At 36.0% G+C, this 26482-nt stretch overlaps 1 protein-coding gene across 1 annotated transcript in view; it reads right to left on the bottom strand.

Annotated features, from left to right (window-relative positions):
* Positions 1–2782: 2782 nt before the first annotated feature.
* Positions 2783–26482, bottom strand: part of aln (divergent protein kinase domain 1C) — a 56775-nt gene continuing 33075 nt past the window's right edge. Inside the window, exon 2 of the mRNA XM_081746130.1 lies at positions 2783–6042. Coding sequence (XP_081602256.1) covers positions 4972–6042 — 1071 coding nt within the window. The 3' untranslated portion in view covers positions 2783–4971. The remainder of the gene's footprint in view (positions 6043–26482) is intronic.

Below are 26482 nucleotides of genomic sequence, written 5' to 3'. Positions count from 1 at the left end.
ATTTTCTACATGACAGCTCCGGCGAATGTAATTAATTGAAATAATTGGAAATTTGTACTACTGGAGTCCAAAATGTACCCCTATGAACTTCCACGTAAAAATATTCTTTTTTCTACAACAGATGGCTCTGCTCTTTGTGACATTAATAAGAAGATATTATTCACCAGTAATGTAAACATTTGAGAACTTTACAAAATTTAATGTAAATGGCTATTTCCTTCAATCTTTTACATTTTTGTCTCTCGGAGTTTGCTTTTCTAGATCCATGCATTTATTTATTCAACAAAATCTCTTGTTAGCATAATTTTAACTCTCTTTTTTGCTTTTCAAAATACTGCATCATATAGTTTGAATTTATCAATATTATCACTAAAAGCTGTGTACGCAGACAAAATAATAATCTTAATGCTTTTCTCCCAATATGAATGTAAAAAATAACTTAAGGTACAAAATGTACCCCACTGGGCTTTTGCGAAACAAAAAGAGCTTGGGATTCCGAGAGTTAAAAAATGAATACAGTCAAATGATCTGTCACAACAGGAAAAACACGTTTCATAATTATGTTTCCTAGTTAATACATTTGCAACTCTGCTTGGTTGAGGCAAAATCTCCCACTCGTCTCTGCTGTATATAAACGCAACTATAGTCCTTCAATATGTTAAAAAAAATAAATAAAAAAAAAATCAACTATAACACTTTTGGATCTATTACCGACCCAGAAATTTATTCTTCCACATTAAATTCTAAAGATAACAGCTTATTTGGCACTGAAGCAGCATTATTAGAAAGCAACAATTTAAAACAGGACAAATATCAAAAACGAAGAACGCAAGTGCACAGAAATAGCGCTTAGATTTGAGATAAAAGCTTATACCCTAACCCTTATAACATCCTTCATTTTTTAGGTAAATTTTAGACTTTTAGTCAAGCCGGTATTGCTTCATTGCTATTTATCGTAGGACCATGGTTCATACCTCATTTTCTTCAGAATAAAGCAACCTTTCAAAGGGTTGCATTCACATGCTCATTATCATACACCAGAAGCGGGAAATTAGGGAAAGTCCGGGAATTTTTCCGATAAAATCCCTTTTTCGAAAATTTTGAGCCCCTCGGGCCCGGGCCTGGGTTGACGTACAGATCTCAAGAAAAAAAAATAAAATAAAATAAAACAAAAAAATGTAGGCATTGCGTGTACAAAATCTCAATTTGATATCTTGATAACTGAGGTCGAGATTTTTTTTTTTTAAATCTGGCAGAAGGTCAAAAGTATGTGTATATAGAGATTTATATACGTAGCACACAATGTAAAAATTCACTGCGTCACAAACGCATCTGGAGTGTTCTCTGGTCCATGTCAGACTTGACCAACAACAACAACAAAACCCAAAAAGGCTTAAATGCCTGTTATAGGACCTAAATACGCGGTTAAAGACAACACTGCATTTTGGTTAAAAAAAAAATTTTTTTTTAAAAAAAGTACCATGGATCTTATAAGGGATGAGTAAACCCAGCGCTCTTTCTCTCCAAATACTTTTTAACAGTATCATTAAAAGAATACTATAAACAGATTCAGATATTCCGCCACACAATTTTGATCTTTTATTCTTTCTTTCTTTGTTCTTAACCACTAATAGGTTATGCATTTATAGACGTAGTCCTCTACATCACTGAGTTCGTTAAGAATTAAAATTGCATTACGTATAAAAAAAAAAAAAAAAAAAAAAAAAACAGCGTATGCTGCAACTAGAATGATACAGATGAAGGCTGAATTTACCTGTAATAAGTTTTAGTTTACAGTAAATTAATTGTATAAAATAACTAGTAAGAGAGGCGGCAAATTCTTTCACTTCATGTAGACATTACAAAAATTCATTTAGTATAAAAATTGTTCAAATTATAAATTGTAAACAGTAATAAAATTTTATATATATAAAACTCTTCAATTTGTTTGTACGCCATTTTCTTTCCTTCCTTAGCTTTTGTTCTTAAATTGTTTCAAAGTAAAATAGTAGCTATGGTAATAACATCTTTTTTAGGAACATTTTCATAACTTAAAGTTCTAATAGTAAATAAATAAATAAATAAATTATAAAACTTTCCATTAATAAACAATTTCTGTATTTGTGTTTTTTAGCTTTTTAATATCAGTAAAAAAAAAGTTGACACCTGATCTACTGATTACAAGAAGAAGAATTACAAGCATTACTAAATAACTTATTGAACCCACTTCTATTTACTGATAAGATGCAACTTGACCTGATTTTCGGGAATGTTTTTTTCTTTCTTCGAAAATATATTGTCCTTGTAATCAAATGATCATGGGATCAACTTTTTAAATATTGAAACGCGAGTTCGAAAAATCATTTTTCCGATCCCCTAATAACCATCGCATATAGAAATAAATAAGTTGAAATAAATAAGTTACCTTTTTTCAATAACAACTACATCAATAAAATATCACATTAGTATATAGTAATAAAATATCAATTTGTTCATAGACGAAAAAAAAAAAAAAAAAAACCTTATGAAGAAGGTACTTATGGGTATATCTCCGTGTGTAGTATAATTGTACAAAACACACAAACAAGCTGCGTTGCATAGACAATTGTACATATTACTTACTAAACATAATATTATTAGAGTATTAAATATAAACTCTGAAACAGAGTATTAAATATAAACTCTGAAACGTACTGTAAGAGTACAGTGGCTGTTGACATGGAATGATATTGCGTTCAAGCGTGATAAGGATTTCGAAAAGTTTTTTTTTTTTTTTAAAAAAAAAAAAAGCTATTCTTATTTTAATGAAAAATATATACTAAATAATAACTTATTTTTAATTTAATATTTAGCTTAACACACTATTGTTCAGCTGTGCGTTCCTTTGAAATGGTACTAGGGAGCACAAGCAACATTGGTTTGTACAGTCAGTGACAAAAGTTCTTTCCGTTTGATGAAATTAGATTCTTAAATAACTTCAGAATGGAAGCGCAATTTGAGTACAGCTTTCAGTAAATTAAAGAGAATAAATATAATTTTCTGTACGTTCCAGCGCTACCACCGTTATTTACAAAATAAATTTTACCAAACGAAAAGAACTTTTGTCGCTGATTGTACACACAAAATACCTTATTTTATGGACTATTAATTTTTAAGCATTTTAAAAAAATACCGTAACAGATCGACTGGTTAGTTCCATCGTCGCGACTGGTTAGAGGCGCTACGGTTCGCCTTGTTTCCAGTTTTTCGCAGAGTTTACGCTCTGTATATTCTAGTCTGGGGTTCTGGATTTGTGATGGCGGGAGGGATACAGTCTTAGCACGCTTCTGAATCTCTGCAACTCATGTTCGTCGCATCGGTGCATTGCTGCTTCCTAGAGGTCTGCACGGGCTCGGGCCTACAAAGCATAGATCACTTCGGGCTCGGGCAATAAATTTGTAAATATACAACCATATTTCTCGGGCCTAGCTTTGTATATATACTGTACCAGGGTATCTATTAAAATTCCAAAATGAAATTTCGTGACTTTTTCGTGACCTTTTCTTCACCAAATCATAAAATTTCCTAACATTTTCAAGAGCAAATTTGGGTGCGAATTAGGCCGAATTTTCATCCATGCGATAGAAACGTACTTTGCTTGCGATTTGGCAGCGTCTAAAGCCGACCATACACATTTTTGGTGATGAATTTTGACGTTTTATAGAACGAAATTTTCCAATCTGTACTTACATTTGTACAGTTAAAAAAATCGTGACCCAAAAGCTAAATTTCGTGACTTTCATGACCGTTTTCTGATTTCGTGATTTTTTCGTGATATTCGTGACTTTCGTGACCGATAGACACCCTGTGTACATTGTTATTTATCAGACCGTTCTTTCTGGAGAACTTTTAAAGCACAACTGCAAAATTAAACCTTTCATTGCTGTAAATAAAAATAGAATTTTGAGTTATTAAGTTTATGTGATTCGGGCTCATTTGATTGTCATATAATCTCAGGCCGGGCTCGGGCCTAAAGGCTAAAACATATTTCGGGCTCGAGTCGGGCTTCACATTAGAAATTCACGGGCAGAGCCAGGCTCGGGCTAAAAATTCCGGCCCGTGCAGACCTCTACTGTTGCCAGATGAATCCAATGTTGCCAGATAGAGATAGGCTTCTCGCGGCGGCATCGAATATATGACCATTTTTAAGACTGGCGAGAATTTTAAATCAGACACTGGACATTTTTATATTAATTTCGAGTGTAAAACGCACCGGAATTTTGGAGGTAATTTTTCGAAAAAAAAGTGCGTCTATTTATAGTCCATAAAATAGGTATATATATAAAATCTAAATTAGCAGCATTTAAACTGAAATTTGTATCACATAAATTAAAACATAACTTAATATCATAACATGACTAGAGTCACATAGAGTAGCCGTTTTTTCAAAATATTTTAATCCTCGACTACCTTGGCCTGAACCTGAATTTCGTTTCTCTTTCATACAAAAACAGGCCACAAAAACATTTTCAAGATTTTCCTTCTTTTCCTTTTATGATCATTATTTAAAAGTTTATATTTCCTTGTTAGCATTGAGGCAATACATGTACTCCCACCAAGTATCGTATACCGAACGTGAATATAACCATTTACGATGAAGCAGCTCTCACAAGATTTTGTATACCAACATGATAATAAAGATATTTTTGTGTAGTTTTGTATTACTGCAAAATTTTGTGCAAAGCAATTCATTTTAAGATTGAGGATACCCTAACGTTATTCCACAATTATCAATAATCTTGGATGCCAATAAATTTGTCAGTTGTGCAGTAGAACTCTCACAACGAATAAGCTTATTTTCTAATCCACTGCGGAGTCCCAGAAAGATGCGACCCACGGTTTGAAAAAGGGTAATAAAGCAATAACTGAAAACATATTCGTTGTACTGAAACTCCACACTATCCCCCTCCTCCTCATCCTCCCCCCAAAAATTTACTCATTGGACATAATTTGATCCATTTCACTAAGTGTAGTATACAACGTTTTCTTGATAGACTCTTCCGTTGCATAACGCGGACTACCACTCTCTGTTCTAGGATTTGCGCACAAACGAAGCAGTGAAGCCAAAGAGGGTGACGTATGCTGAGACATTAGCAGCCCAGGGACAATTACCGAGCCTGATAACGTCCACCCAAGAAAAAGTTTTTCACAAACAATTTGAAGATTGTTATTCGTGACTGGGTAATCACACCTATTAGTAAGCAAGTTACACATTGAGCGGCAATCAAAGAAATCGCAGTCTTCATGTTTTGTGCATCGACTACCATCAGCAGTAAACTGACTGATGATGGATCGCGGGAAAACTGAATCAAGATCCAAGTATTTGAGACGCATACCACCGGCAACTAGTCCGAAGTGATTAATCTTTACGTCACACAAATGAAACGGTTCCGGAAGATTTGTTTCTAGTTCTTCCAGAAGTTCCATCATCATTACGGCCAATTTCACTCTTCCGCCCCAATTCTGGTAACTGTCTGTGGACAAGAGAGACGGGAAAGCGAGCGGATCTACATATTCCACGGCAAAGAAATTGCCACATGTCCCAAGTAACTGCGGAAACACTTCATGCTCCGCATACAATTTTGTGCATAAGAATTCATTGTCCTGTATAAGCGACCAGATATTTTCCATTTCCACATGTCGAAGCACCGTCTCCTTTTGAGCCGCTCGGTAACTCAGACGTCCGATTCTTTTGAGTTGGTCTTTAGTTGCTGTGATGTTAAGTTTTGATGCGATCATTTCTTTCAGCATACTCTCGAACTCTTGTTCAGAAGGGTAATGTCTTTCTCCACTATCGTCAACCCAATAAGGTACAGTTTTGGATTCAGTCAAAGAACTTACGCGCGATGCTTTAATCACTACTCTGCGTCGTTCCCACTCGGCAGAGAACACAGCCTCTTTTCCAGCGTGAAATGCATAGCAGCTGAAGGATTTCACCTGGTCAGATGCACACAGCGGAGCACACAAGCTTCCTGTTGCTTCTCCTTTCCAATGGCGGTTGCACTGAAAAGATAAACAAATGTTAAATACAACTTAACGAGATTGTTGGGCGCATAATTCAAATATTAAAAAAAATAAATAAATAAATAAATAAAAAAAACCCACCTAAAACGTCTTATCAGTCATTTGACCATACAATTTCAATGGACAATCTTCGTTTTCATCGATGGGAGAACACAATATAGTGTGATAAAAAGAGGTCAAAAGAATACGTCCGGAGTGAGCGAGTGACTGACTGTTCAACACCCAGGCCAAGTCACTTAAGCTAGAAAATTCAAAATTTTGGCAGGATACCACTAAGGAAGGATTTTTAGAAATTCGACGAGGAAGGGGGCAATAGGGGTGGAAATTATTATATACTAAAATATCCATATTTTCGAATCTCGGAAGGGCAGAAACATGAAATGGTATATGAACTCCCCATTTATAATAATAAGAAACGCGTTTAACCGTTTTTTATTTCCCCTAGAAGGGAAGAAAAAACGATGGGAGTCACAATTATTGTAATAAGATGTGATGATGTAAAAAGATAATATCTCGAAATTCCTCACGATTAAAGACATGTTACGAATATGAAAGTTGGTATATAAACTCCTTATTAAAACAACTATGTGAGAACGTTTTCGGAAATTCCGCTTTTAATGAGGGAAGGGGAATTTTTGTTTTTTTGTTGTTTTTTTTTTTCCTTCTTTCTTTATATATAAAAATGCCTTTAAAGTTGCCAGCCTCATCATCAGGAAAAAACGGGTGAACCATTTGAAATGAATTTTTGCACATAGTTAGCACCTGGATTGAAATGATGGGATTTTATTATTTCATATACATAGGATGTTTCAGAACACCGAAACGTTTTGCAGGTGAGAAGGTGATTCCACATCAGGATAAGGCAAAAAGTACAGACCAACCTGGGTGCAGAAATCCGTCATTTCGAAGTTATTGGCTGCTGAAAACATGAAGAAAAAAAAAACACTTTAAAGGTCCATAACTCAAATATATGGGACCTACCGCAGTCGGGTCAAGGTTTCATTTAGGAACTAATATGTGCGCTATCCAAATATCCATGTTTCAGAATCCTGCAATATTCACGCAACAATTTTTATAGAGTGAGTTTCGCTATGGGCGTATAATTTGAAGTACTTACCAAATACCTCTATAATAATTGTTGCGGAAGTACCGCAGGATTCTCAAACATAGATACTTGGATAGCGCACGTACTAGTTCCTAAGCAAAGCCTTGACTCGACTACAGTAGGTCCCATAGTAGTGGAGCTATGGACCTTCAAAGTTCATTTTTCATGTTTTCGGTAGCCTATAACACCGAAATGGTGAATTTCTGCATCCAGACTGGTCTATACTTTTTCTCTTATCTTGATGTCAGGAATCACCTCCCAAACGTTGTCTGTGTTATTTTGAAACACCCTGTATATTATAAAATCATTTTTGTATAATATATCATTCAGTGTCTGAATATTATTACAAAAAGAACTCTAAGTATGCACTGATGATTGATCAGTCTCACTTGCAGCCTCTTGTTGGACACAGTCTCAAACGCTAAATAAAGTGAAAAGACTGCTGCCAGAAGAAACTTGTGCTTCTAAATATAATCAGTACGGTACAGGGTTGCAAAAATTACCCGTGAGAGATTCATCACATCACATCAATTCATACGTTTTATACTATATTTGTAATGTCTGTAATTCTAGTAACAAAAGGATATGAGCTAATCTTAGGTGCGAAATTATTCAACTTAAAATCACTGTAATGAGATAACTCAATGGCAATCTTACAGTAATGGCTGATTGTTACAATTTGTATTTTTTATTTCAAATTAATAAATGTATGCACATACTGGAGATAAAAGAAATCGATTTTTTTTAACGTAACTTCCATTGGAGAAAGAATAGAACACTCCTGGACAAGTTAACTCTGTACGTTATGATAAGCAGGAATACTGTCACATTAAATCAGAAATAGATTCACTATTATCTGCCATAAACTCATCTTGCAATTCATAAATTTTGAATATTTTCATTCCGTTGTTATGAAACAGTTTGTTTTTGTGAAATAACATTATGAAGTTGTCTCCATGTCATTAATTCTGAGGTACAAAGGTTCATTCATTTATATTCAGCCGAAGTCAAAGTGCAACTATACCAGGCATGTGCACGTGCAATCTCATAGTCTGATGCCGCCAAAACTGAACAGATTCTGGGAGGGGTTCATTGCGGCCCTTTCCAATGCTAAGTTCACGGCGTCGCACATCGTTGTAACGTACAATGTGTAGTTTTCGTGTTGGTCATTAACACTGCGAATTGTATTATACGGAAATATGCGGCACAAAGTCCTCGGTCCACCACACAGACACGAGCAGCTAGAAACCGGCCACCTGTGAAGAGGACTCCGCCGCTATTGCACGTGGTTCTGCGACCTCCGCATATTCCCTTGCCCCCTCCCACACGCACACAATTTTGAAAGGAAATAACTGGAGAAAACTGCATTTTTTTATTTTATTTTTTTACAACTTACTGTATTATAACTTCCGTTCTAAAGCGTGAATAATTGAATTTGAAGTCTCTGATTGGCTTTTATTTTTGAAATATGTATGTCTGGCTAGCCTAGGAAGGTTTATTTTGGTGTCTGGGATGGTGGGGGGTGCACCAGTAAATATATATATATATGGAACAATTCTTTCAGGCAGTGTGTAAACGTAGATAAATAAAGTACTTCCTTATAAACAGAACTAGTCTCGAAACGTTTTGATACTACCTCGTATTAGACCAATAGTCTGCTTTCAGTCTAATGTTACTACTAACAAGCTTGTATCCCCAAATGTTACAGCGGATAATAGTTTTGATTCCTCTCCAATCCTTATGTCCTTTTATGCAAGAATGATATAAATGTTTCGAAGTCGAAGGCCTATCTTATTTGAATATATATGTACAGATGGTGATCAGAAAAATGGAAACACCTGAACGAAATTGCAACTTACCAGATTAATATGGTGTCGGTCCACATTTCGCCTTCAGAACAGCCTTAATGCGACGTGGGATGGAGGCATAGAGGTCGTGAATGGTAGCAAGTGGAATTTTACACCATACCTCGTGCAGGGCATCGGCTAGTTCTGTGAGAAAGGATGGAGGTCGAAATCGTCGCCGAGTCGTGTTTCCAAGACAGACCACAGATGTTCAATTATGTTGAGATCTGGGGATTGGGCGGGCCAGGGGAGGTGTTGAACTTCATCCCGATGTTCCTCAAACCACGCTGCAACAACGCCAGTTGTGTGAATGGGTGCATTATCATCCTGGAAGATGGCGTCATTGTCCGGGAACAACATCCGGACCATAGGATGCAAGTGGTCTCCTAAAATTGCGACATAATCGTTGGCAGTGATTTGTCCGCTAAGTGTGACCACAGCGCCGAATGAAAACCATGATATGGCGGCCCACAGCATCACCGAGCCGCCGTCATGATTCACAGTTGGGCGGAGACACTGCAGATCATAAGCTTCTTTGGGCGTTCTCCACACATAAACACGGCCCGTGGTTGGGAATAGGGTGAAGGATGACTCATCCGACCATATCACACGTTTCCAGTCCTCAATGGTCCAAGTTGCATGGTCGCGGCACCATTTGCGGCGTGCGAAAGCGTTATGGTCCCTGATGAGCTGTTTGGCCCGTGCAACACGACCCCGTAAGTTCATGTCATGTAATTCGCGGTGGACTGTGATTGTCGAAACAGAGTGGGGGAGGTGCTGATTGAGTTCCTCCGTCACTTGCTCCGCAGTGGCACGACGGTTCTGCGTGGCAATGCGCTTTAATACCCGGCGTGACCTGTCACTCATGATTTTCTTCCGCCCACTGTTCCGCTTCCCCGATGTAGTTTTCCCGTGTGTTGTGTAGGCCGTCATCACCTTCGACACTGTCCCACGCGACACACCTAACACAGTAGCCACTGCCGTCACACTCACTCCACATAACCACGCACCAACAATTTGCCCTCTTTGAAAATCTGAGAGGTCTCCCATTTTACACTACCTCCGTCTGCTGCAGCCACTGGACACTGCTGTTCCACTGCGCCTGACGTAGTATGGAGACCGACCTAACACACCACCACCAGCGGTCCGGCGCTGCGGGCGCCACGACACCACTGCCAACCCATACATCTGACGTGTTGCCAGCTACAGGTGTTTCCATTTTTCTGATCACCATCTGTATATTCAAATAAGATGAATGAATGTTGAAAAAGACGGTAAGCATGCACTTGGTCGAGGTGCGAACCTCCCTCGCCTTTGGATCGGTTGTGGTGACGATGGGCTCTTCCTTTGTGAAGAATGTTACTTTGTCTCAGGATCGTACCCGTACTCCCAAGGTTCGTCATTGGTAATGAAGGACGGGTCATCCACGGCACGCTGATGGAATTCTTGGCAGACTACGACATGGTGCTCCTTCTGCTCCTGGGTCAGCAGCTTGGGGACGAACTTGGCAGCAACACGGCGGATGTTTAAATCACACGTGAGGAGTGACTGCACTGTTCCCTATGACACACCGACAATGTAAGCAATGTTGTGGATTGTTCTTCGACCATCCTCAAGCACAAGTTGGTGAATAGTTTTAGCATTTTCAGGTGTTGTGCTCGCTGAAGGTAGTCTTGAACTCTCCTCGTCTTCCAGTGATGTTCTTTCGCTCTTGAAATGCACGCGTTATTCAAAACAACCTCGAACGACTCACTGCAGTATCGCCATACACTTACCGAATCATGTGAAGAGTCTCTAAGATGGATTACTTGTTTGTTTATTTATCTGTATTTGTACTCTCAACAGAGTATAAAACTCCAGTTACAGAAGGTTAACATTAGTGTTTATGTCCAGTTAACCAGTAAGAGTAATTATGATAAATAAGTTTAAATACATACATAAATAAATACATAATAACAAGACAAGACAAATAAAATACATTAAGTGTACAAATAAGCCATGAATCATAGGATTTCCAAAACTTGGTTCCTGAAGTGACGCTCTTTGTTACTGAATATATCCAAAAACACATTCTCTTTACTTATTGCATTGTAAGCAGCACTAATTCTCCAAGTACGTGACATATATAGTATATTTGTCAGTGCTTTCGGGCAAAAGAATATATTATTATTTTTTGCACGCGTTTTGAGGGATGGGGCTTGAATAAATAGATTTTGTAACAGAGTTGGACAGTCAATTTTATTATGCAGAAGTCGAAAGAGAAAAATTAAGTCAGTTAGTGTTCTTCTTGGTTCTAACGTCCTGAATTTAAAATTATCAATAAGATTGGTATAGTGCTCAAATTCTGGATAAAGACCGGTTTTTTTGTAGGTAAAATATCTCAAGAATTTAGTTTGTAATTGCTCAACTTTCTGGCATTCAAATTTTAAGTATGGATTCCAGATAACTGATGCATATTCTAATTTAGCCCTAACATACGAAAAGTAAAGAGTCTTCAATGTCATCTCATTTCTAAGTTCATTACTCATTCGAATTACGAATCCGAGGTTCCTGTAGGCTTCATTAGTTATTTTATCTACATGTTGGTTAAATGTTAACCTATGATCAAATATTACTCCCAAATCTTTCACTGAGTTCGATTTATTTAAATTTACCCCACCAATGGAATACGAATATTCGCAAGAAAACTCTTTTCTACTGAACGTCACAGACACACATTTATCTACATTCATCTGAAGTTTGTTTACCTTACACCAATTCATTACCTTATTTAGGTCTTGTTGTAATAAATAAAAGTCTTCTTGTGTTTTGATTTTGGCATATATTTTGAGATCGTCTGCAAACAGTAGTTTTTCTGAATTTGTAATACAACACGGAAGATCATTGATAAAAAGTAAAAAGAGAAGACCCCAAGTTCGATCCCTGCAGAACTCCTGAAATCATGTCTATTTCTTTAGAAAGAAATTCTTTATAGATAACGGACTGTTTACGGTTATGCAAATAAGAGGAAAAGAAATTGACCATAGCAGGACTAAAGTTAAATAAAGCTAATTTATGTAGTAAAACAATCATGTTGTACGGTGTCAAAAGCCTTACTGAAATTAGTGTATATAACATCTACTTGACCATTGCTGTCCTTAGAAGAAGCTATAAAGTCTGTAATAATACCTAAATTTGTGTAAGAATCCATGTTGATATACCGAGATTGCAGGGCGCACATGATTTAGTATTCGAATATATAGGACACTTTCAAATATCTTGGCAAATACGGGTAAAATTGCAACAGGCCGAAAGTTTTCAATATTGTTTTACTTTCCCGATTTTGGAATTGGGCAAAGTATTGAGTGCTTCCATTTGTCAGGAAAAACATTGTTTTTTTTATTGCACAATTAAATATTATACTTAGAGGATATTTGAAAATATCAATACATGCTTTAACAATATATGGAGGAATGTTGTCATTTCCCATTGATTTATTAGATTTTAATTTTCTGATTGCTCTTTCAATCTCTTCTATGGTTATCTCCGATATAAAAAAAGGAGCCTAACATAGTAATATTATCAATATTGTCACCAAATGAATGACTACTACCGGTATCATCAGTTGACGACGCTAGTCGATATACAGACTGAAAATGGTGTGCGAAAGTATTTGCAATCTCATCATTTTAGCTCAGGCTTGCTACGTCCCTGGTACAACAATGGCCCAGAAGAGAGATGTCGCGTTTTACTCTTAATATAGTTCCAAAATTATTTTGGGTCTTCCTGTATGTTAATTTCCGTTTCTAAAATAAATAATTTATACTCCCTTGTTATTTCCTGTTTCACTTCCTTCCGCAATTTACAAAATTCATTGTATTGATATTGACAATTCCCCTTTCCCCGCAGCCAAAAAGCACGGTGGTACGATTTATTTTTTATTTTTTCTATTATACTACTTGTAAACCAACATGGAAAAGTTTTTGTAGACTTTTTTTTCAAGGGAATACTTTTGCAAAAAGCGTCATAAATCATTTCGTAGAATTGGTCCACCATTCTATTTACATCCCGGTAAGTTCCCAGGCTTAACCAGTTAACTTCATGTAGATCTTTGTAAAGTCGCAAATTTCGATTTTATTGCCCGTTTACACAATATATTTATGAGAAGGCACGGATGGTGCATGTCCTCTTTTACGAGAGGATGCAGCTCTCTTTCTACAGTAACATTCTCAAGGTTAGAGACTACGAGGTCCAATGTTCTTCCTAAGCTGTTGCACACATTATTAAGGGATGTTAGGTCATAATACAATAGGAAATTATATAAATGCCGATATTTGCCTGTCAAGTTAAGAAAAGAAAATTGCGTTCCATTAATTTGAGAATAGTTCATATCCCTCACTATGAGAACGGTGCTGCCTACTTCACAATTGCCTTCAATAAATTGAAAGAAGTAGTATTCATATTGAGAGATACTGGAGTCCGGTTCAATATACACAGCGCAAATGTAAACAGCCTTTGAATAAATTTTTACTTTCACAAGAATGCCATCCATGTTCAGATCGGTATAGATAACCTGAATCACTTCTATGTTCTTAAATGCCAGTAGCACGCCTCCTCCACATTGTGAAGAGCATGAGACAGGTGGGAGGTGCTTTCAATACCCATCTCACCCTCTCACCACAGGAATGTACGACATATGAAAATGATATGTAAATGTTGTAAATAATTAATAAAATTTAGATTTCGCCAAATATATAAAAAAAAACAAAAATTAGTGTCGGTAGAGCCAAATTACAAATAAAGTGAGAATTTACATTCCTGTAAACATGAGTTCTATATTAACGTCCCATTGCCCCGTTAGGGACAGTAATGCTGCTTGAAACTCTGACTTACGTCAGATATTATCTTAATATTAAGAAAATGTGAATTTATCATCAAATTGCATTAGTTAGATCTGGCAGACACAACATATCCGGAAATGCCTGAAAAGTAAAAAAAAAAAAAATTAAAGTTATTTTGTACTCACCCTGCGGCTAAGTATTCAATTAAAAACTCCACACACTTTCTAGAAAATGCACACATATTTATTTTTAATTTCACTACTGAACACACAACAACACCACACGCAATATATATAGATATATACACACTAGATATTCAATAGATATATTTTTGACGTAAGGGAAACACTTATCAACTTGATAACTGCTTAAATGATTTTTTTTTAACAAAAATAATAATAGAGATCTCTCTCAAATTCAAATGTTCACTGTCACTAAACTGTTTAAGCAAGATATTTCAATGCACAGTCACTGTAATTACACTTCACTCCAGATGATTCTCCGGGAGAGGTCCAATTATCCTTCTTCTTTGGGAGTCACTGTCTTTAATTCTTGTCTTCTATTGAGAATTAAGTTTTAGTTTCAGAGAAACTGCTGATAAAACACACTGGCATCTTTAACTCAGTCATATGCCTTGTGTTTAATAAAATAACAATTCACTGCTGTAAAAATGAAGTTCAGCTATGAACACACAGTGTTTTCACTTTTGGTATGCTAAACTGATATTCGTTTACTTGTCAGACATGTTCAGCTATAAATTTATGTCACTATAGCCAAATAAAATTTAGTTCTTCAGAATTAAATATCTTTATATAACAGATATCCAAATAACAATTAGCTCTATTATTACTGCTGAAGTTATGTATGTATGAAGATATGAGTTCAACTCTCAGTTTCTCATAAAAAAAATTGTCTGACTTTGGCGACAGTCGATGTTCAACTACCTAAATGTTTTACTCTCCTTTGCTTTTGTTACACACACTAAAGCTAGTTTTTACCAAAACTCGCCTCCTTTGCGGGTTCCAAAAGTTTTTTTTTTTTCATTGTCAGAGGATAGCGGGACTTTCTTTCACAAAGGGTTGCTTGCGCGAGAGGCCTGACAGGTGTATCCCTCTAGCGGTTACTGTTTCATTTTCGAATGTAAACAACCTCTCTCAGTGACCGATATTCTTTTCTGTTTTTTATAATTAATGCTATTACTGATTAATGAATTACAATTGACATGTAACAAAAGTTGAAAACCAATATTTAAATATCCTATTTTACCTTTCTAAACTTGGGTGGAGTTGTCATTGTTATAAAAAAAAAGAAAAAAAAATACAAAATAACTTGGTGGTAGACAATTGTCTTCTGCTACCCTCCATCACACTCCAAGGCATGCCGGGAGTGCCAGAATCAACATACTGAGTTAAAAATTAAGCAAAGAATAGCAAACTGCCAAAATAGCTATTCTATAAAGAAAATACGGTAAGGATCGCGATTCTATATGTTAATATAACGATATCGGATCTGTCCAAGAATTGTTATAGGTTGGAATTTATATTCAAAAATATATTTCATATATCAGTACCTTCTGGTAACCCTGGAACAATATGAAAATTGAATTGATGAAGGTTCGCTGACTAGGCACCCAGAACTGTTGAACCACCCCCACCGGAGAGGTAGCGGTTCCATTAAAAGTGTGAAAATCGCGGTCAGTGAAACAATTTCTCACGTATTGTATTCGAAAATTCGTATCTAGGTGTGTATAGTTTAACAAAAGATTGCTCAGCGACTTTCTGTCGCCAATTTTGTTTTGTCCATCCTTAGAATTTCTTTCCTTTTCTTACAATATATTTCTATAATAGTTATAACACATTGAAAGAATCTTGTTTATAGTATTTTCTAGTTACTATAGGTTGGCAATATTTGTTACTCTAAAGGTCACTAACCTCTATCTCCCTGAAGTTTCTAAAATCATATGGAACGTTCCAACAAATATACAAAAGAAAAGCAGTTTTCTGTTATGCCACTAAACTTAATGAAATTTTAAATAAAATAAAATAATATCAGAATGATTGCTTGAAATCTAATGTATAAGAATAACTAAACTAATTAAATATATATATTAAATCTGAATATAAATTTTAGATTGCATATGCAAATTTTATGAATAATAAACAAAAAATAAAAAAAAATATCTTTGTTAAGCTTGCTCATAACAAATCCCCCTTTTGAGAAGGTTGGGATATACTTGTGAAAAGATATCACAACGTTCTCACTTATGCTAATTAAACATAAATAGTTACCTAGAGTGAATACTATATATGGCACTTTAAATAGAATTAATAAAATACAAATATTCTAGAAAATTTATGCGTATTTGTCTACCTATCTATCTATAGACTTGTATGAAAAACTATATTACTAACAATACTATATATATAGAAATATGCTTTAACCTAATGTGATTATATGTGTGAATATAATAATATAAATACTAATTAATTAATATCTATGTATCCCATGATACGTTGGAGTTACCATCTTGAGAATTTGTTTCTCCATTCTTTTCAGGTGTATCACTTTCTCGCATGTTATATTTTTTTAATAGAAAAGCATTTCTCTTAATTATCTCCTTGCCAGTGTTGAGGTCTGCAAGTGTATAGACATTGGTGTCTGTCTTGTGGACTACTTTCCAGGGGCAACTATATAAAACCATTAACTTTTTGGACACCCCTGCCAAGGCATCTGATTTCGGAAAGAGACGAACGAGTACAAGGTCTCCAATATTATACTCTACAAGCCGATGATGCTTGTCGAAGTATGCTTTTCTTGCTTCCGCCTTTTTCTTCAAGTTTTCCTGCGCAATTTCCACGTAATACTTGGTTTCAGCAGATCTGTCCACTTCCGGTACCTCAAACAGACGAGCTATATCACTTGTTTGTGAGATGTTTAGATGTAGCTCATAGGGAGAAAATCCCGTACTTAAATGTTTTGCTGTATTTAAGCACCTTTCTACTTTAGTAAGTAATCGTGGCCACTCTTTTTGGTTATGAGAGCAATATTTACGTAACATACGGACTGTAGACTTTACAGCTGTTTCCGCAATTTCTCCCTGAGGAAAGTAAGCACTACTCATAACATGCTTAATTCCTAATTCTTTCATTGCATTTTTTCACTGTGTGGACTGGAACTGGGTCCCTGTATCTGTGATTAGCATTTCTGCATTTGGGCATAGTTTGAGAAAATTTCTCAATTTTTGTAATGCAATGGATGTAGTTGCTCTCTTACAAGCATAAAGACCTACTAATTTTGAAAACACATCTAAAAATACTAATATGTATTGATAACCACCATATCCCTTAGTGATTGGACCGCAGAAGTCAGCACTCAGAAAGACGCCTGGCTTCTCTGCTATAACTGAATGCATAGGACCTCTATAATAACAAGTAGGAGGGTTTGCTTTCTGGCATATGGAGCATGAGCCACAATATTTCCTAATTACAGTGCGCATTTTTGGCCAAAAGAAACTCTCTGTCAACTGAGGCACAAGTTTGCTAGCTGAAAGATGTCCACTTTGTTCGTGATAATAATTTAATAAAGGTTTGACTAAGACTTCCGGGATACATATGAATTTGAGAGAGATCTCTATTATTATTTTTGTTAAAAAAAAATCATTTAAGCAGTTATCAAGTTGATAAGTGTTTCCCTTACGTCAAAAATATATCTATTGAATATCTAGTGTGTATATATCTATATATATTGCGTGTGGTGTTGTTGTGTGTTCAGTAGTGAAATTAAAAATAAATATGTGTGCATTTTCTAGAAAGTGTGTGGAGTTTTTAATTGAATACTTAGCCGCAGGGTGAGTACAAAATAACTTTATTTTTTTTTATTTTTTATTTTTTTTTTTTTACTTTTCAGGCATTTCCGGATATGTTGTGTCTGCCAGATCTAACTAATGCAATTTGATGATAAATTCACATTTTCTTAATATTAAGATAATATCTGACGTAAGTCAGAGTTTCAAGCAGCATTACTGTCCCTAACGGGGCAATGGGACGTTAATATAGAAGTATCTTTTTCTGTCAATATATTAGACCAATAATCTGCTCTCACTCTACTGCGAGCTAATATCCCCGAGTGTTACAATGGAGTGAGGAGATATAAACCTTCCATGCCAGCAGTTGATCCATAAGGGGTTGTGCCTTCCTGAAAAGAAAACACGATTTTTTTTTGTGAATTATAAATATGACAGTTTTTTTTTTTTTTTTTTTTTTTTAATATTTTGGATATCAAAAAGTTCCGAGACTAATTCTGTAACACACCAACAGATGGCAACACAGGCATAGGAAATACCGACCTTCAGAAGCCAGTGTGCCAAAAGACATCGTCCTGTATATATCGGGAGCTGTGGAGCTGGTGCTGTTCTGACCACGTGCGTTACCATGTCTGCGATTTCATCATGGACAGCAAGTTAGAACAACGAGTGAACGTGAAATTCTGTGAGAGAGATTGCATAGGCTGTCGTAGTGAAAGAACGTGTTTGTGTGAAATTCCAGGGAGCAGTGAACCGTGACAACATGGGAATCGAAATTCAAACCTGGCGTGTGAGAATAGGATTGTGGTGCGGTCGAGTGTGTATGAAATGTCCGAAATCTCAGTGTGACCAACCTTGTTTGTCTCCTATGTACTTCATGGAAATTGTGATTGCTGTGTAGCTAGTAATTGGTCGGGTGGAACTGAATCCTGGACCAGCTACAATAGATGATGTGCTATCCAAGCTTCAGGACATGGACAGTAAAATAATGTCATTGTGCTCAACTACTTGTGATCTGGAAAAAAAAAAAAAGAACTTGACTTGTGAAGGAATGAAAATAAGAAACATAAGCGACAGTTGGAGGAAACAAAGAAGTTGATTGATAAGCTTGAGGACCAATCCTGCCGCAATAATCTTGTTTTCTACAATATTGCGGAAGGGGAGAAAGAAAGATGGGAGGAAATAGAGGAACTGATAAGAAAATTCGTTGAGGAGAAACTGCAAATTGAACTTAATCCGATGGACATTGAAAGATCACATAGATTGGGTAGGGGGAGAGATAGACCCATAATAGTGAAATTTGCGAATTACAAAAGAAAGGAAAAAATACTAAGAAGTGCTTATCGTGTCAAGGGAACGCGTGTCAGAATAGGAGAGGACGTTTGCTATGCTACTCGTGCCATTAGGAAGGAACTAAACACTCACCGGATTGAAGCAGTGTCGAGGGGTCAGAAAGCACGACTTCAGTAAAATAAGCTGTACATCGATGGGAATCCTTACCGGCTAGAAGATCTTAAGAAAAATAGTAACAACCAGATGTTTTCGAAAGTGCAGTATGGTAGTGAAACTAGTGCTAACGAGAAGGAGGTTGGCAACAGTACAAGGTAATCTTCCCTCAGTTTGGGCTCCAGTCGGACAAACAACAGCAGCGGCAAGGGTGAATGAAAAGGAATATCCTGTCCTTCGACAAACAAGAAGAAGAGGAGGGGCAAGACCTCAGGGGACTTTTTGCAATTGACAGGAAACGTTCAATGACCTTCAAGGTAAGATTTTGAAAACTGAATGCTCCAATGTGTTTGGAAGTGGTAAAAAAAAAAAAATAGAACATTTACGTATGTGCTATACGAATGTGCGATCTCTTAGAAAGAAGGCGACTGAGTTTTATCCTAATATTTTATCAAATGACTATGACATAGTGGCATTAACAGAAACCTGGTTAAATAACAGTTTTTTTGATCATGAGTTTTTTGAAATTCGATATTCTGTTTATCGGAAAGATAGAGATAGTGCATGCAATAAAACATGTTGTTATGAGCAAGCTTAACAAAGATATTTTTTTTATTTTTTGTTTATTATTCATAAAATTTGCATATGCAATCTAAAATTTATATTCAGATTTAATATATATATTTAATTAGTTTAGTTATTCTTATACATTAGATTTCAAGCAATCATTCTGATATTATTTTATTTTATTTAAAATTTCATTAAGTTTAGTGGCATAACAGAAAACTGCTTTTCTTTTGTATATTTGTTGGAACGTAAATTAGGAGTAAATAGTGAGGAAATGAGAAATCTAATGGAATTTATAAAATTAACGATAGTTGCTTCACAGAAGGAAATAGAACAGAAAATTGATAATACTGAAAGAAAAATAGATTGTACAAATCGTAAATTAGATCAAACAAATGCTTGCCAAAAAGAAATAGAAAGTAAACTTTTGCAGGTTGAAGAAAAATTAGAGAATACGAATACAGAAATTAGAAATGCGCGTAGGGATTTTGAAAATGCCCACAAGGATTTAGAAGAAAGACTATCTAAAGCTCTCGAAAATACAACGCAACAGTTACATAATGATCTTGAGAAAACAGTAAATCAAGTAGATGGTGCATTAGGAAAGGTAAACGATAGGATTGAGGCCACTGAAAATTCAATTGTAAGTGTTAGGACAGAAATAGGTTCAAAATTAGTCACATTAGAAGAGAAAAATAACACTATTCAAAATAAAATAGTTCACACAAGATCAGAATTTGAAGATAAGTTAGAAAATGTAATCGCAGGACAGGTCATTTTGCAAGAAGACATAGAGAGAAAAATTAGTGAAGGCAATACTGTGTTCAAACAAGATGTAATAGAAAAAGTGCAAAATTTAGAAGGAAAACTTATTGCATTAGATAATGTTACCAACAAGAAAGTTCAAGAATTATGTAATTCAATAAGTAGGTTACAAGATAGGACACAAGGCGAAGAATGTAGGGGAATGCATGTCAATAATGAAAATACAGGCAATGGTAATAGGTCAGACAGTGTAACCTTTCAATTAGAACAGGAATTGCCATCATGTTCAAGGGCAGTAGGTGATAATACGTTTCAACCAATAAGCTCACCACCTGCACAGTCATTACTCAGATGGATAGTCAGGTTGCCTTGGCAACGGCTATGAATTCCTTTTTACATAGAGATTTAAAGTTACCATGTTTTCAAGGATTAGAAGATGAAGCCCAGACTTATAGCTTCCTTGTTGACCTAGATAATTATTTTGAACTAACTGGTGTCAACACTGAAGCACGTCTGTCCTTCATCTCTCGCACATTAAAAGGTAGTGCCTTGCAATGGTTTAAAGTCATGAGAAGCAAGATTTACATATTCAGACTTTATAACAGCATTTAAAGCCACATATTTGAACCAAGAGAGATTAGCGGCTTTAAGAGCAAACATATTGACAAGTCAATTCAATCCAAAAGTACACAAAAGCGCATCGGAGTACTTGCTCCACTTGCTACACTTAAATGCGGTCTTAGACCCTCCCCTTGAAGAGAAAATCCTGTTAAAGGTTCTTCCGCGCCAACTTTCGCCTTCTCTTTTCAGGATTATAATAGCCGCAAAACCAGAAACTATTTCAGAATTACTCACGCTTGTGACTGAAGTTCAGTATTCATACCAGGATAGGATTAATGTCCCTCAGAGGAGGAGCATAAATATGCTAGAGGTCACACGTGAACAACACGAGACCACACAGCCACAAAGGAACAATCGTGTTCACAGACAAAACCGTGTTCCTTACTCTAGAAATGCAAGAGGTCGCGTAGAAAGGACTGAAAGAAATTCCAATGCAAATGAAGAGACCTCAAGGGGGCGTGGCCGAAATAGTGAAAATCAATCCACCAGAAATAACAGACACAATTCTCAAAACGCATCTCATCAAAACACGAGACCACAGAGAGGTACACGGGGTGTAAATTCAAGGAATTTTTACAGCCGTAGTAATAATAATAATAACAGGAACACATATGATGACACAGAACAAATTCAAGTATTAGAAACATATGACAGCAGACAAACTTCCAACACTTACACAGCACAAGGAAATACAACCAGTGCAAGGGAAAACAATCTCAATGAACAATGAGAATTTCCAGCATGCACTGAGGAAGAGTTGATACTTGACATCCAAAATAACGAACCCAGTATCCAACTAGTGGTCCAACCCCAGTGCGTGCTCGATGACAGTCAAAACAGTAATAATGGTAGTATGATATACAATGAAAAAGAAACTTCATTGAAGATTTTAGAATATAGGTCATTAGAAGAAAAAGAAAATTGTGTCACTTGTGCAAAGATAATAGAAAAGAAATATTTTAATCAAAGTAGTGACATAGAAAATAACTCAGTTAAGTTAGTATTAAAAGATGGTAAAAGTGTGTTAATTAGTAAACCAGTATTTGAACAAGCAAACGGGATATTTGATGAATTGCTTGATATTCGAGACGAGCCTGTGACTCGAAACAATATTATACATTTACCGGAAATTAATGTGATAATTTATGCGCAGTCCATCAATGCATTGCTGGACAGTGGATCATCCATCTCAGCATTGAGTGAAAATCTTTGGAATACAGTTAAAGACAGTAATCCCGCACCACCTTTTTTGAAAAGTAATAATATGAAAGTTACTTCTGCGTTTGGTAGAAAGGTAGGTGTCATATTGGGGCAAACTCTATTAGCATTGTACATTAATGGGAAACTATTTCACACAGTAGGGATCATAGTGAAAAACCTTAACCGTGATTTAATCCTTGGATCTCAGTTCTTTGTAGAAGCACATGCTGTGTTAGATTATTCTAGAGGAGTATTAGTATTACATAAGCCACACACTGTAGAAATAAATTTTCGAGACGTGGAAGTAGATAACCAAGATTTAGTATTGAGATATATAGAGGAGACAATTAACTGTGATGCTGATAATGCAATCACGGTAGAGAATTTTAGTGAATTAGAGAGGCATGATGAACTGCAACTGGTTTATGGCAATTCAAGGGAGCAGCTAAATGAGACTGACCCCAAGCCACAGTTGAAGCTTAGAAAGTTTCCAACAATCAAGGAACTGCAAGAAAGAGTATTGTCACCCTCAGAATGGTTACAGGTGGATACGAAAACCACTGTAGAAGAAATCCACGAACATGTAAACGCTTATGTAGAACTTCATAATGATCAAAAGGCCATGTTAGCTTCTTTGTTAATTAAACATCGTGATATATTTGACGAGAGACCTGGAACAATCAAAGGGTATGAACATTGTATTGAAATAATTGATCCCACACCCATTAGGTCAAAAATGTACAATTTTCCCATGAAATATCAGAATCCAATTCGGAATGAAATTCACAGATGGCTCGCATGGAAAATTATAAAAAAAATCACCTAGTAGCTATAGTCATCCACTTGTTGTTGTAGAGAAACCAAATGGGCAGATTCGTCTATGTGTGGATGGGAGGAGGCTTTCGCAAGTTATAAAAGGACAGACCGACAAACCATTAGTCCCTCTTGACATCTTGCAATCACTTAGTAATAAGAATTATTTCAGTAAACTCGATATAGTTGAATTCTTTGTAAACGTGAAAGTCAGGGAAAAAGACCAACAATTTTTAGGTTTCGTATATGAAGGTATATCGTATTGTTTCATGAAACTACCATTTGGAACAAAAACCAGTCTGTCATCGTGCATCAGAGCACTTGATCAAATTCTAGGAAATGATGTCAAATCATTCTGTAATACTTATGTTGATGATACAATTATAGCATCTACTAGCTTCGAAGAGCACCTGTCTCATTTGGACCAGGTGTTGACCTTATTGAAAGAAGGAGGAGTTACACTCCGGCTAAAAAAATGTGAGTTTGCGCAACCAAAAATTAAGATACTTGGTTTTGAATTGTCTCAAGAAGGAATTGGCAAGGATGAGAATAAAATTAAGAAAGTAATTGATTTTAGACCACCTAAGAATGTAAAAGAGTTACGTAAGCTGTTAGGTTATTTAGGATTTTACAGATGTTTCAGTGCGAAATATTCTGATGTCTTGTATCCTCTGTACGAGTTGCTAAAGAAAAATGTTAAGTTCAAATGGAGTTCACAGCATCAGGAAGCTCTAAATAAAATTAAAGAAATATTTCAAGAGAAAGTAGTGCTTAAAAAGCCACTACCTAACAAAGAATTTATTTTAGAAGTAGATGCGTCTGATCGAGCGAGTTCCAATTTGTTGTATCAAATAGACGATGATGGAGAGAAAAGAGTGATAGGAATGTCCTCGAGAATATTTTCTGGCCCTCAAAAACACTACACGACGACTGAAAAGGAACTTTTGGCATTGGTTGATGGGGTAGCAAAATTTAAACACTATTTGATAGGAAATAAATTCATAGTACGTTCAGACCACGAGGCCTTAAGGTTTATTTTACTATGTAGACTCACCAATCAGAGAATATTAAGATGGGCACTCTCATTAGCGAATTTAGACTTCAGTTTTCAGCATGTAAGGTCCCAAGATAATATGGCTGATTATCATTCAAGATATCCACCACATAGTAATGTTGAATTTGACATTGAAGCCAAACCAGTTTTGAAAGAATCATTAATGGGTATCTTAGAAGAGATTCCATGTGAAATGAGAAGTTCTCTCTCTCAACTTCTGCGCATAAATTATCACATTAATTTCCGGTAAATGTATAATATTGTTTCGAGTCACAGGCTCGTCTCGAATATCAAGCAATTCATCAAATATCCCGTTTGCTTGTTCAAATACTGGTTTACTAATTAACACACTTTTACCATCTTTTAATACTAACTTAACTGAGTTATTTTCTATGTCACTACTTTGATTAAAATATTTCTTTTCTATTATCTTTGCACAAGTGACACAATTTTCTTTTTCTTCTAATGACCTATATTCTAAAATCTTCAATGAAGTTTCTTTTTCATTGTATATCATACTACCATTATTACTGTTTTGACTGTCATCGAGCACGCACTGGGGTTGGACCACTAGTTGGATACTGGGTTCGTTATTTTGGATGTCAAGTATCAACTCTTCCTCAGTGCATGCTGGAAATTCTCATTGTTCATTGAGATTGTTTTCCCTTGCACTGGTTGTATTTCCTTGTGCTGTGTAAGTGTTGGAAGTTTGTCTGCTGTCATATGTTTCTAATACTTGAATTTGTTCTGTGTCATCATATGTGTTCCTGTTATTATTATTATTACTACGGCTGTAAAAATTCCTTGAATTTACACCCCGTGTACCTCTCTGTGGTCTCGTGTTTTGATGAGATGCGTTTTGAGAATTGTGTGTTATTTCTGGTGGATTGATTTTCACTATTTCGGCCACGCCCCCTTGAGGTCTCTTCATTTGCATTGGAATTTCTTTCAGTCCTTTCTACGCGACCTCTTGCATTTCTAGAGTAAGGAACACGGTTTTGTCTGTGAACACGATTGTTCCTTTGTGGCTGTGTGGTCTCGTGTTGTTCACGTGTGACCTCTAGCATATTTATGCTCCTCCTCTGAGGGACATTAATCCTATCCTGGTATGAATACTGAACTTCAGTCACAAGCGTGAGTAATTCTGAAATAGTTTCTGGTTTTGCCGCTATTATAATCCTGAAAAGAGAAGGCGAAAGTTGGCGCGGAAGAACCTTTAACAGGATTTTCTCTTCAAGGGGAGGGTCTAAGACCGCATTTAAGTGTAGCAAGTGGAGCAAGTACTCCGATGCGCTTTTGTGTACTTTTGGATTGAATTGACTTGTCAATATGTTTGCTCTTAAAGCCGCTAATCTCTCTTGGTTCAAATATGTGGCTTTAAATGCTGTTATAAAGTCTGAATATGTAAATCTTGCTTCTCATGACTTTAAACCATTGCAAGGCACTACCTTTTAATGTGCGAGAGATGAAGGACAGACGTGCTTCAGTGTTGACACCAGTTAGTTCAAAATAATTATCTAGGTCAACAAGGAAGCTATAAGTCTGGGCTTCATCTTCTAATCCTTGAAAACATGGTAACTTTAAATCTCTATGTAAAAAGGAATTCATAGCCGTTGCCAAGGCAACCTGACTATCCATCTGAGTAATGACTGTGCAGGTGGTGAGCTTATTGGTTGAAACGTATTATCACCTACTGCCCTTGAACATGATGGCAATTCCTGTTCTAATTGAAAGGTTACACTGTCTGACCTATTACCATTGCCTGTATTTTCATTATTGACATGCATTCCCCTACATTCTTCGCCTTGTGTCCTATCTTGTAACCTACTTATTGAATTACATAATTCTTGAACTTTCTTGTTGGTAACATTATCTAATGCAATAAGTTTTCCTTCTAAATTTTGCACTTTTTCTATTACATCTTGTTTGAACACAGTATTGCCTTCACTAATTTTTCTCTCTATGTCTTCTTGCAAAATGACCTGTCCTGCGATTACATTTTCTAACTTATCTTCAAATTCTGATCTTGTGTGAACTATTTTATTTTGAATAGTGTTATTTTTCTCTTCTAATGTGACTAATTTTGAACCTATTTCTGTCCTAACACTTACAATTGAATTTTCAGTGGCCTCAATCCTATCGTTTACCTTTCCTAATGCACCATCTACTTGATTTACTGTTTTCTCAAGATCATTATGTAACTGTTGCGTTGTATTTTCGAGAGCTTTAGATAGTCTTTCTTCTAAATCCTTGTGGGCATTTTCAAAATCCCTACGCGCATTTCTAATTTCTGTATTCGTATTCTCTAATTTTTCTTCAACCTGCAAAAGTTTACTTTCTATTTCTTTTTGGCAAGCATTTGTTTGATCTAATTTACGATTT

The sequence above is a fragment of the Thermobia domestica genome, chromosome 18, assembly GCF_964235325.1.
Source record: "Thermobia domestica chromosome 18, izTheDome1.hap1.1, whole genome shotgun sequence".
Classification (NCBI taxonomy): Eukaryota; Metazoa; Arthropoda; class Insecta; order Zygentoma; family Lepismatidae; genus Thermobia; species Thermobia domestica.
This window is presented reverse-complemented; position numbering and strand designations above follow the sequence as displayed.